The 14,037-nt window shown below is 43.6% G+C and overlaps 1 protein-coding gene across 1 annotated transcript in view; it reads left to right on the top strand.

Annotated features, from left to right (window-relative positions):
• Positions 1–12,071: 12,071 nt before the first annotated feature.
• Positions 12,072–14,037, top strand: part of SHMT2 (serine hydroxymethyltransferase 2) — a 46,357-nt gene continuing 44,391 nt past the window's right edge. Inside the window, exon 1 of the mRNA XM_072134912.1 lies at positions 12,072–12,293. Coding sequence (XP_071991013.1) covers positions 12,261–12,293 — 33 coding nt within the window. The 5' untranslated portion in view covers positions 12,072–12,260. The remainder of the gene's footprint in view (positions 12,294–14,037) is intronic.

The raw sequence follows: 14,037 nt of genomic DNA, 5'->3' as shown, positions 1-14,037 counted from the left end.
CAGAGTATTGACAAATTGATTCTGCAAATTCAATCAACCCCTTTGAAGAGCAATCACACGCATACTCCATTGATGAAAAGGGGGCAGTGGCCCCTCCTTAGTCGCACATTGACTGCACTATCTTTGGCTAGCTATGTGACCCGTTCCTGTTTAATATTTACCATTGAATAAGTAATGTTTACTAATTGCAGAACAGAAAAGTATTAATGTAGAAATGAAGCTATTTGGTTTATTCAGCAGCTCGTAGGGTCAAGGGTGGACGCTTGGCTGGTGTCATGCTTTGTGTGGAGACAATATTAATGTTTATTTTAGTAGATGCATTAAGTCACTTTGTTACAAGGCTAAATCTTTGGAATTTGATCAGAGAACAAATGTATAGTGCTAACAACAGCTTACAAGTATTAAGAGTGAATAAACAGGTTTCTGCTAATCTGAACTTTATATGGTAACACATAATGCAGAAACATGTTTTCTAAATACCTCAAACATAAAAGCTATGGGGAGATGTATAAACTTGTGTTTCCTACAGCATTATTTAGGCACATCTCCTGCCTTCTGTGCACCAGAATCTTAATTCTATGTCAACTAGGAGCTAGTTTCCGGAATACAGAATTCTGACTTGAATCTTGAAAGCCATGTGTGTGTATACAGGTGGTCCCCAACTTAAGAACCTGACTTACGGATGACCCCTCGTTAGAAACGGCCCTCTGGATGTTGGTAATTTACTGTCCTTTAGTCCCAGGCTACAATGATCAGCTATAACAGTTATCACAGGTGTCTGTAATTAAGCTTTATTGTTAATCCTGGTTCTTTATGACAATACAACATTTTTAAAATCCAATTATCACAGAGACCCAAAATATGTTCTCTGAGGTTACAATTATAAAATATACAGTTCCGACTTACATACAAATTCAATTTAAGAACAAACCTACAGAACCTATCTTGTACGTAACCCGCAAAGTATACTGCCTGTATATATATTATAAATTGTAAATCCAGCAACTCACACATGGGGGGTCATTTACTAAGGGCCCGATTCGCGTTTTCCCGACGTGTTACCCGAATATTTCCTATTTGCGCCGATTTTCCCTGAATTGCCCTGGGATTTTGGCACACGCGATCGGTTTGTGGCGCATCGGCGCTGGCATGCCCGACGGATTCGGAAAAACCGCCGTATTTTTTTAAAAAAATTGGTCGCACGGGCCATACTCACATGTACCACGATGAAGACGTTGAACTCAGGGGCACCTCGGCGGACTTCGGCACAGCAGCGACACCTTGTGGACATCGGGCGCAGGACCTTCATAAATCGCTGGAAGACCCGAACGCTCGTCGGAGAAGCCACTGCTGGAACGTGAATGGACCGGGTAAGTAAATGTGCCCCATGATGTCTATGGTTGGAGGAATTCTTCTTCTTCTATCTGGAGTATGTTTCAGCTTCTACCAGATGAGAACTCGGGTCTGAATATTTAGAAAGATAAAAAGTTCCATGTCACGTTAAAAACAATTCTGAATAGATGGGTTTTCAAGTTATTCTTGTACTTTTGGAAGTGGGGGGACAGTCTGACATGTTTTTGTAGATAGTTCTAAGCTCCTGGTAGATTAGCCAGGCAGCATAGTCAAGGATAGATTGGATGGGGATTAAACAGTTATCTGGGAGACAACAAAGACATTTTTTTAGCAGTCCAAGAGGGAGATAAAGAGACAACATTATGCTGCTATATGTGGCTACACATTAGAACAGGCTATGTAGAGTTTTCATCTTGTGGCATCTCAGAGCTGGGGGTGTGTCACAGGTGCTTGTTGGAATGACAGACGGCCAAACCATTCATCTGCTTATGTGGCTTCCAGGAACTCTATTTAAACATGTCTGTAAGACAACACACTCTTGGCTCAAGTTATCTGTAATCTCTATTGTAGTTGGAATTATACCATTATAATTTTATACCTTGTAATTATACAATTATGATTTAAACACCATCTTGGTTTTGACTCAGTTTGCCTAACCTTGCTATTTGGCTATCTACCACTCATGTTTGCTTGAAAGCAAAAAAAAAAAGGATTCCAGCTCACCTCCAGCCTTTTTTATGTACAGATTTTGGAATCTGGCTGGACCATCGGATTATTACTCATGTTTGCTTGTCTTACTGCTCTGTGCACAAACACAGTGGAGACCGTAGCCCAGTTGCACCTGCAATTTAGCACAGGTCCACAAGTGGGCAGGGAAAGAGTTTGTGTGAAGTGCAGGGATTGCACTTCTTCTTATATTGACACTAAACCCAAGTTATTGTTCTATAGTCTCAGTTGTAGTAAATAAATACTTCACAGTCCTCAAAGTATTTTCTTTAAGTAAGTAAACTCCAATAATATGGTACAAATTTTGCTTCCACTTGCAGTGTATTTAGAGGATCAAGCTAGAAATTGAGCTGGGAAAGGTTGGTAAACTGAAGCGACAATCAAGATTTTACATGACCAAGAACCAAAAAGATAAGCAGGTGAGGAAAAAAGTAAAGGAACTGTCATGACCCCCTTCTGGCAGGCTTGTGAATGACACCCAGCTTTCCTTCATCTCTGGAAAGCTGAGTTGCTTGTAAGTAAGCTCAGGGCTGTTTTAGCTGTGGTGAGTGTTTCCATAGGGTTGCATATACTCCTGCCTCATAGGTGTCACAGGGCGGATTATACTGACTGACTGGTACCTGACTTAGAGATCTGGCTGTGAGCCCCATCTGGGGAACTTTGGCTGCCAAATCTGCCTTGGACTTCTGTGTATCCTGTGTCACAGGTGCCCCCACAATCCATGTCTCAGATCTCAGGCACACCAGTGCCTCTCTCCGCGGCGTTGCCCCCGACCCTCAGCAGCATACTTACCTCTCCACGCTCCTGCTCCCGTCTGGTCTGGTCCGCGCACGCGTCCTCCGCACTCTAGGATTTAAAGGACCAGCGCCCACCCCTCCCGATTAGCGCTGGCACTTCCGGGTTTCCTTAAAGTCTGGCTGTTCCCCGGATTCCCTGCGGGATATTTAAGCTACCTAGCCTAAGAGAAAGCTTTCTGTGAGTTCCTGTACCTGCTCTTTCTTTCGTTTCTGTTCCACAACCTCGGCTGCCACAGTGCGCTAGTCGCACCTGTCGAAAGACCTGGTGGCACCCTGTCGCAGTAAGACGATCCCGCTTTGCGGCAGGCTCTGGTGAAAACCAGGTGCCACTTAGATTCCGGTCCCAGGTGTCGGCTAGTACCATCTCCCACGGTGGACCAGAGGGTCCAAAGAATTCTGACATCTTGCCAAGCCTGCTCTGGGCACCTGTGTATCCTGCCAAGCCAGTCTTGAACACCCGTACATCCTGCCAAGCCTGCCTAGGACACCTGTGTATCTGCCTTGGGGACACCTGTGTATCCTGCCAGGCCTGCTTTGGACACCTGTGTATCCTTCCAACAGGGCCGCATCTGCCATGAGGCGAGATGCCGAACCCTGATGGGGGCGGCAGCATGGTCAAGTGTAATGTGGGTCATTCGGCCACCCATTGCCGCCCGAATCACCCACCATGATATTAATTGCATCTGTCTCTTTAAAAACACAGACACGGTTAATAAACAAGGCAGCACAGGCCTGTTTGGCTGCGCTGCTCTGGAGGACCATGGCGAAGTCACGCCACCTGTGACCCGACAGAGCATTCCGCGGGAGAAGTGATGGGGATGCCAGCGGGTGCGTGTGAGCCATAACAAAGGTAGGTATTTTTTTATTATTCAAGTAAACTGGGGGAGGCTGTGTATACTAGGGAGGTAGGGGGTTCTGTGCATACTGGGGAAGTGACAGAGCATAATGGAGGAGGGGCTGTATGCATGGGGGAGGCATGAACCAATATGAACATCGGTTATAAGTACTGTAATCACCATGAGACACATGCATAGCATGAATATTACAGAAAAAAGGAGCAACAATAATCCAAATAACACATAACTCTGGTGAAAATGCAATATATAAGAAAAACATCATAAAGTAGTAACTGCAATATATAACAAGGATGTAGTTCTTCATCCCGCCTTCCTTTGAAGTATGTACAAACCCATACAGGGCAACCTATATTTTCATCTTCAGCTTTGTACTTCGATAGCCCTCACATTTTATGCGGCCACGCCAGCTTAATGTTTTATCTAATGCACGGGCACTTTATTCTCATTGTTTACACATACATTTATGTCTACAATTTTGCACCTTATGGTATTAATAACAATTTCTATTCGTGATGACACGATATAATGTATGTTAAAGGCACTTTTTATTGGACATATTTTAGGATATCTGGGATGTGCGATGTCATGTAGGCTATGTAGATCAAGACCACTTGATAGATGTATGAATTTCATATGACCTCAAGGGTGCCTCTCTATATATATATTGTAGGGGTTCAGCTCACTGGTGAGAACCAAGACAGTTCACAGAGACGCTGGGTCCAACTTTTAGTTCCAAACACTGGTTTGACTTCCAGTCTTTATTGTCAGTTGTGGTCACAAGTCCAACTTGTACAGGCTCATAAAGAACAGAAATAAAATACAAAACAAAAAGCTAATACAATAGCTTTTTCCCTCTCTAGCTAAGGATAAAAAACAAACGCATTGGCAGTCTTTACCTTCAGGCTTGTATCACGCACAGCAGCACCTCTAGCTCTGGTCAGAAAGACTCCTCTCATGATGCAGCTCGGGTTTCTAAAGCCCTGGACCAGGTCCGGGCTAACGAGCTCCATTAACAAAGCACTAGAACCTGGATTAATCATCAATGGCCATCCCTTTACCAAGCATTGGAGAAAAACCTAGCTGGAATATAGATGCCATTGAGGACCTTTCCAGCCACTGCCTTACAATATGTTTGTATTTATTTATTTATTTACTTTGTATACAATATGGCTGCCCACCCATTTACCCATTTTATATACGTCTGGGGAGCAGGATTAAAAAATGTGGATTTGTGTGATGTATACCGTATCGTATGTAACAATATACACTGGCCAATCTTTTTTCCACCTTTTGAAACTCTTTCCATGTTTGATCCATACCTACAGGCATTTGGTTTTTATTGTCTATTTTATTTTAACCATTTATGTGTACCTGCAGATATGCATCAAGGCGTCCTGTTGACGCACCAAGGCGCGTGCGCCGCGCCGGCCCATGGGGAAGTGAACAATGACGGGATGCGTCTCCATGGCAGCACTGACCCGATCACGTGATCAGGTTGGGCGCACCATGATGACGTATGTCCGGTGCACAACCTCAGTGGACTGACGCGTCACGTGATAGGCGCGTCTCCAAGCAGATACGCCGGCTAGGTGTATATATGGGTGGACACAACACACACACTTTACCTCCTGACGAAGCATCTGCGAAATGCGCGTCGGGGTGTAGCTGCTTGGCCTTCCCTCTGACTGCCCTCTGCCTGCCTCTATTATGCCTGCGGGTAAGTGCGACATGCAAAGCAAAAAATTGTCTATACCGGAAGGTACCTCCGGTCTATTGAATTGGCTGAATCTGCATTGTTGTCTATCCTCCCTTACCTCTTTGGCCCTATTGCTGGACATAGTTATAACTACTACTCATATCTGGCACGCTTTTATTTTTGGGGCACAGGAAGGAGGGGGGGGCGTTGGTACTCTGTGTGGTCCCATTTTCATTTGGGACACCTTGTCCCCCTGGTATTTTACAAATTTCCTATAATCCCTTTTGGGAGCTGTATATGTGGAACAGAAATAATCTAGCACTACCATCTCCTCCATCCTCCGAATGTATGCCAGCTCCGCCGACCACATGGCCCTAGAGGGGGATGTAGTCGTCTTCCATAATCTGGGAATTATACATCTCATTGCTATAACGAAATGGCTCAAAAGCCCGGATCTGACAGAATACATGTGGTAGAGGAAGATGTCAATCTATCATGTAGTGCAAAAAACACCTCCCATAGATGTTTGACTACAGGGCATGCCCACCATAAATGGAGCATCGGCCCTCCTCCAACCTACACTACAATTGATAGGTAAAACCTGTGTAAAACAGACAGTGTCCTGTACTTTTATGACACTATTTTATAGCTTGTCTCCAGCAATAGGCAAAAAAAATCAAGGCTACCATAGATCTTGACCACTCCTCCTCCGAAAACGCCTGGTGGCACTCTCTTTCCCAGGATTCCTGAAATCTGGTCCTACGACCCCATGACATTTCCCCAGCTGCAAACCCGTAGACAGCTGAAATGAAATGCGCATCAGGAGCAGACTTGATACGCCACTCCTCGAAGGTTGTGAGATCTCAGGTGAGGTCCCTCCGAGGAGCCAGGGCCTTGCAAAACCTATGGATCTGATGTAGACAGAGCCATCTACAATCCCTGGGCATATTTTACAGTAATATGTCACCCACAGACTGTAGAATCGTTGAGAACAGTACGTGACTTGGATTATTGGGTTATCTGGGACCGTTAAGGTCCCAGATAAGGGTGTCCGTCACACCAAATGGGAAGTTTGGATTATAGGGCAGAGGAGAAAGCGGACCAGAACAGTAAGAAGCCAGACCATAGGCAACACCCCATCCCATACCTGAAAGACTACATTAAACAGAGGGGATAAGTGTAGTCGCCCTGAATGAGGTCCAGGAGGGATCCACAAAGCTGCTAAAATAGGGGGAAAATTGCTGGTTGTCTCAATTTCCACCCACAGCCTATGTCGGTCACCATGTAGGAGGTTAAGAATACAAGCGAGTACCGTGGCAGAATGATACAGGGCAAAATCCCGGAGACCCACTCCTGTCTCGCATGGCCAAGGAACGTAGCTTATGCAGAAAGGCGCCAGGCACCGCCCATGGAACTGTTTGAAAGACATACAAAATTTTGGGGAGAATATCCATTTTCAAGGCTACCCATCAATGAAAGGGGCAACTTGGCCCACTCCGCCATATCCTTTTCCACCGAGCTCAGCAGTGGAGTGTAGACAAGAAAACAATTGTATTAGAGTGAATAAGATTTGCGAAAAGTAAAGTTTCTTTTGTTATTGCTAAATGGCAAAAATAAAATGATCATTTCAGTTTTGTCACTTTTAGTCTATAGGAGTGAAAACCCACATCAAATATGCATACACGTGCAGTTTTCATGTAGAATTTCCTCTTCAGATGATGAACACTGTTGGGTGAGCTAACCTCCTCTCAGCTTCTGAGAAGATTCCAGCATGTCTGCAGAGTGGTACCATCGCATGGGTATCAATGAGCTCCATCTCATTTCTCTTCTAAGTTATAAATGTTTGTAAGTTCTTTTCTCCTTGGATGTACATTGCACATTTATTTAATTTCAGCTTTTTTTTTCATGTTTTTATAGTTTTAACTGTGAATTGCTCATGCTCTGCTCCCTTGGTTTAAATATGTCTGGGTCATTGTTGGATTTTTTTTATTACCCTATTTTTCGGACTATAAGGCGCACAAAAAATCCTTTGATTTTCTCAGAAATCAAATGTGCGTCTTATAGTCCAGTGTGCCTTATATATGACCCGTACTCACAGACAACAGCTGCCTTGAACTGTGCACAGGTCTGCCACCTGCTGGTCATTCATCCTTATAATCAGGTGCACCTTATAATCCGGTTCACCTCATATATGAACTTAGACGTTTTAGCAGGCATTTATTGATGGTGCGCCTTATAATGAGGTGCGCCTTATAGTCCAAAAAATACGGTATTATTATAAAATGTTCTTTACTATTGCATGTTGAGACTCACTCTGCATTTTAGCATACTAATCCATCGGACAGTTGTTATTCCTGGACTTTACTCTGAAATGGGATTCCTCAACTACTGCAGAACAGAAAGTAATTTGCTCTTTTTTCAAATAGTGTAAATTTTAAACAGACAGAATTTCACCTTTTTTGCGTCAGATTTCTTTTTACTTAACACCAGTTGCTGATATCAAGATTCAAGGGCAGTTGTAATGCGATCGTTTAAAGAATTGTTAATACTGAGGAGAAAAGTGGATGCAATTCACACTAAGTTTAGTTAACCTACTGTACATTGTGTCTGTTCTAAACTTTAAATACAGCATTTTGCACAAAGAGACAGTGACAAATGTTCATCTTCATGTTCATTATTCATTTTAATAACTTTGAATGCTGCTCAAAAAAGGATCCATAGAGGCAAGGCCTCTCTTGTCCTGCCTTGAATAATGGCTCATAGGATACGTACATCTCTATCTAGTATTTAACTCAGATCTGGATTATGGTTACAGCTCTTAAAGTAGTACTGATCGCTATAGAAGAGGGAACAGTGATTTCCCCTGTCTCCATGTCATAGTTATGGTATAGTTCCAATATAAGAATTTTTTTTCTTTTAAAGTATTAATGCACTAAGCTGCAGAACATTTAAAAACTCTGGACCGGGGGAAGGGTCTACAAAATTTGTCAGTCGAGAGGCTTTGAAATTCCTTATGGCTACACATTGGTGTAGACCAATGGGTTTCAATCCGCAGTGAAACCAAGGGCTTAATTTATTTACTCGCTGAACGCTGAAGGTCCTGGGTTCAATTCCCAGTGAAACCAGGGGCTTAATTTGTTTACACGCTGAAGGTCCTGGGTTCAAACCAGGGGCTTAATTTAAGTTGACCGATGAGAAGGAGTACATCAATGTGATCCTCTCATTATCTTCTATTAACAGGTTGGTACTATTTCGTGGGCCTAACTCCTCATGAAAGGTTCCCTTTAAGCCATGCTTACAGAAATAAAAATTTTTTGGAACTTTGACCAAACTTAATTTGACATGTATTTATTCGAGAATGAAGTCCCTTTGTTTACTTATTTCATTTTCAAATTTCAGAACCATGTGTAATATTCTGACTTCAGAATATTATACAGGATAGGGCCTAACTTGCTGATTGGTGGGGGTCTCAGTGATGAGACCCCCACATATCACGAAAACGAGGGGACCAATGGGTACCCTCAGTCGGACCCTCGTCGCTCCATGAGAGTAATTGAGCAGACGGCCGTGCATTACCGTTCTGCTACATTCATTATGGAGCCGACAGAGATTGTTGAGCACAGTGAACCGGGCAATGATCCATGTAATCACACAGTGTCTAAATGTTCATGAGCGTTTTGACTGAAAGCCCACTCTGCAGTGGCCAAATGCACGGACTTTCATTTTGAAACATTGGGGCACATTTACTAATGCGCCGGCTTGCTTGCGACAGAAATCGGGGGCGTGGATGTCGGACAACCCGACGGATTCAGAAAAACCGCAGAATTTAAAAAACGAGATGTGTCGCAAGATCAGCACTCACATGCACCAGGAAGAAGAAGGTGAACTCCAGCGGACCTCGTCACAGGAAGCGACGCCTGCAGGAAATTGGACACACGACCTTAGTGAACCGCTCCGGACCCGAATCCTCATCGGACAATGCACCGCGGGATTGCGATGGGACCGGGTAAGTAAATGTGCCCCATTATGATTGTTGAAAAACTGGGGAAAGATTGAATCCAAAGTGTGCAAAGAAGTCAGTAAAGTGGTTTGGAGAATATTTTCTGCAGCAGAGTGTAGATTTCTTATACAGCTGCGTGACAGAGTGAATGCAAGTGAGTATAAGGACCTTCTCCAACAACATCAGCACAAGAAGCTATCTTGTCTGTGGAGCTGGCTCTGCTGCTCTCTGCCGTCTTCCCCTCCACCCTTGCTCCTGCAGTACAGTAGATGCGTGTTTATGTGAGAGAAATACGACCTGAAAGGAAAACCTGGCCTGCCATAGCCAGGTCTCAGTTTATACTCGTATACAATGACAACTAAAAAAAAAACATTAGCAATACTGATAGAGACAGCCTTGTATTATATCGGTGAAATGCTGCACTCGTCTGTTAATAATATTGCTTTAGAGAATATTTTGCCATCGAGAGTATTTATAAAGGACATCTAACATCAGTTTTACTGACAGCGTTCCTCAGGACTTCTTTTATTATAACTCTATGCACTACGATTGCGGCAATATATAGTTTGAAAATTTATTCTAATTAGCCCGGTGGCGCTCCAGCTACCTCACCAGAGCGCCTCGTCTTTAAATTTATTGACTGCCCCTGTTCCGATACAAGTCTCGCACGTTCACAGTGCTTACAGTAGCTGATGGTGGGACCAGATTGGACTTGTATCGGAACGGGGGAGTGAATAAATTAAATATGCGGTTCCCCGAGGCACACGGGTGACGTAGCCTGAGCTCCACAGGCCAATTAGCATAATTTTTAGCACTCTATATTGCCGCAATCATTGCGTAAAGAGTTATGAAAATGTAATTCCTGAGAAACATCTTAGAAGGACACAACTACCATCAGCAAAACAGATTTTTTAATTTTGTCTTCATGGTAATAGCCCTTTAACGGTGTAAAAGCTGGTGACAGGCTCCCTTCAACAAACTTTACAAAGCTTGGGGGTGCATGTACATCATGAGTAACACTATTTTGGGCCATTAAGTAATCTTCCTTTTCCAGGAGAATTTCTGCAGTTTCTAACTATTATTTGCTGCAGTGACATACTGCTCCCCCCCATAGACTTCCTATATAATCTGAGAAAGAGGCCCTTTCCTGTTAGAAGATATATTACAAAGCTAGGCTACCTACGTATGAACCTATGCAATAGCGATCCATGGCCATGACTGTGAGCCCCTTCAAGTACATAAGGCTGTGCTCTAGTCCTTACAACGGCTAGCACATGGCCAAAATGTATATTTGTGCACATGAGGCTTACTTGTATTCACTTGCACTTGATTTATGCAAACTTTGTTGAAGGATTACAGACAGATTTGGAATTAGATTTTTCAAATGAAGTCTTTGAGAATAGATTATAATCATGGGACTTTAATGCAGGAAATGTGACTGAACCTTAACACACGGCAGCAGTCATATTCGATTGGTCTGATAAAAGGGTTATCTGAGGAAACCAGCAATTTATTTTGTATTCTGGGGTGGAACAGTAAAATGTTAAGTCTGTTTGCTTCAAAATACACACAAAACAAAGTAAAAGTTCAGTACAGGAGGTTTGAAATAATTGGATGGGCCCACAGGGAAAAAAACCCACAACATTTAGGGTGCAGTCACACGTCGCGTCAAATGCATGTATTTAAAAATGAATTGCAATGGCTGAAGAGAAATGTGCCTAATTAAACAGCTGTAAAACGGAATGGTAACGCGTGTGTTAATGCAAGGTGAACACATGAGTTATTAGGGTGATGCAACACGTCCCATTTTTGGACCATTTTAAAGCATGCATTTGCAGTCTGTTTAAAAATGCTTTATTAAGATAAACAGGTTCAAAGCAGCCAAACACATGTCAATCTTAATAAAGCATGATAAACAGTAAAAAACGGATGCATTTTTAAACAGACTGAAAACGTATGCTTTAAAACGGTCCAAAAACGGGACATTTCGCATAACCCTTAGAAATAGATTTACTTTTACGGGTTCAACTGCTGTATATTTCTCCTCCATGCCATTTTATTTGCTCTCTGATTCACTGAAACCCATGTGTGATTGGGCGAGGCCTGCTCCCGTACGCTGGCGCTGCGATTGTAAACGTTACTGCTCACTAAAGGACGAAATCCGCTCCAGCTCAGGGGTCCAGGGGCTTGTAATCCTGCATGTTATCTGATTCATTACAATGTGGGTCAGTACCCACTGCAGGAATCAGATTCCTGCGCCATTTCCTCATGCGCAAATACATAGATTCAATGGAAAGTGACATTTCCAGGATGTGACATGTGACAGCTGTGTGCCGCCATATGGTGCCTCCATACACACTGTACTGTCCTACAAGCAGTTATTATGAGATGATCCATACAATATTCCAGATTCCTCCTGCCTTATGCATGCAGTAATCCCAGACTGGGTGCACACACTATGTGAGGCACAATATGTACCTCCAGCTCCTCTGCACCTCTCCCCTCACGTCATTCACCCTTCACTCGATGCCCCGTTCATTTTAAACCCACAGAAGCCGCCATTGCTTTACCTAGAGGCATTCCCCCTTCCCCTTGTATAACTATGGGCGGTTCTGTGAGAGAAGCCGCAGCATCAGCACAGGCGCTACAGCTGTCCCCGACAACTACTGCTGCCTCCTAGCATGCACTGCGGGGTGCGCATGCGCAGCACCTGACCATACTAGCGTGGCAGGTCACAGTGCGCAGCCTCAGTCCCACGTGTTCCCGGTGCTGCTGCCGCTGATCGCTGCTGTGCGGGAGGCCCCGGCTCCTGGTACCTGCACTCACTCATCATGTTACCCTTCTCATTGCGGCGCCTGGCCCAGGTGAGCGGCGGGGAGACGTGCACACAGATGACACCGATGCAGCAGGGGACAGTCTAGCTGTCAGTGTATATAGTACACGTATAGTACACGGTGCCAGGCTGTCAGTGTATATAATACACTTATAGTATACGGTGCCAGGCTGTCAGTGTATATAGTACACATATAGTATAGGGTGCCAGGCTGTCAGTGTATATAGTGCACATATAGTACACGGTGCCAGGCTGTCAGTGTATATAATACACTTATAGTATACGGTGCCAGGCTGTCAGTGTATATAGTGCACATATAGTATACGGTGCCAGGCTGTCAGTGTATATAGTTCACATATAGTATACGGTGCCAGGCTGTCAGTGTATATAGTGCACATATAGTATACGGTGCCAGGCTGTCAGTGTATATAGTAAACATATAGTATACGCTGTCAGTGTATATAGTACACATATAGTATACGCTGCCAGGCTGTCAGTGTATATAGTACGCATATAGTATACGCTGTCATGTGACTATATACAGTACATAGTGCCAGGCTGTTGTGTGTGTATATAGTGCCAGGGTGGCATTTGTGTATATACAGTATACCGTCCAAGGCTGTTGTGTATGTGTGTGTGTATATATATATAGTGCCAGGCTGGCGTGTGTGTATACAGTATATAGTGCAAGGCTATTGTGTGTGTATATACAGTATATAGTGCCAGGGTGGCGTGTGTGTATACAGTATATAGTGCCAGGGTGGCGTGTGTGTATACAGTATATAGTGCCAGGCTGTCATGTGTGTATGCAGTATATAGTGCCAGGCTGTCGTGTGTGTGTGTGTATATATACAGTATATAGTGCCAGGCTGTCATGTGTGCAGATACAGTGTTCAGTGCAAGGCTGTCGGGTCTATATACACTATATAGTGCCAGGCTGTCATGTCTGTACATACAGTGTTCAGTGGCAGGCTATGTGTACATACAGTGTTCAGTGGCAGGCTATGTGTACATACAGTGTTCAGTGGCAGGCTATGTGTACATACAGTGTTCAGTGGCAGGCTATGTGTACATACAGTGTTCAGTGGCAGGCTATGTGTACATACAGTGTTCAGTGGCAGGCTGGCATGTCTATATACTGTATATAGTGGCAGGCTGTCATGTCTATATGTCTATATACGGCATATAGTGGCAGGCTATCATGTCTATATTCAGTATACAGTGCCAGCCTATGTTTATATACAGTGCCAGGCTGTCAGTGTGTATTCAGTATACATTCAGTCTTCTGACCACAGAACACAACAGGCCTATAATGCATTTATATAATTTTTATTTGTGCTTTTGTGTGATTTTAATTCTTTGCAGTTATTTAGAAAATAATTATATCTAGAATGCAGTGATGTGATGGGTTCTGTGCACACATCTGCAGATTCTGTTGGTGCTATAAAAGTGAGAGATATTTATAGTGCACCCATATGGATAAGTTTTGTCACTTTGCTGTGGCAGATGTGACACTATTGTTTGTAGCATTTTTACTGCCATGCACTAGAAGTCTAATGACACTTTGCTGGATGGAGGTATGGTGGACCCCCTGGTAATACTATGTACCCAGTGATCATCTCTGCTATGATAATGGTACAAAGCATCAAGGATAAGGGAAAGGGTTGGTATAAAAGCAGCATAAATGCTACCAAAAAGAAGATAACTTATCAGTGTTCTTCTGCGGATTTCTCCTTTCTGCAGAAAACACTCAAGATCTGAATGTATTACATGCT

This window comes from Engystomops pustulosus, chromosome 2, assembly GCF_040894005.1.
Source record: "Engystomops pustulosus chromosome 2, aEngPut4.maternal, whole genome shotgun sequence".
Classification (NCBI taxonomy): Eukaryota; Metazoa; Chordata; class Amphibia; order Anura; family Leptodactylidae; genus Engystomops; species Engystomops pustulosus.
The sequence above is the reverse complement of the archived record's forward strand: the minus strand, read 5'-3'. Positions and strand labels throughout refer to the sequence as shown.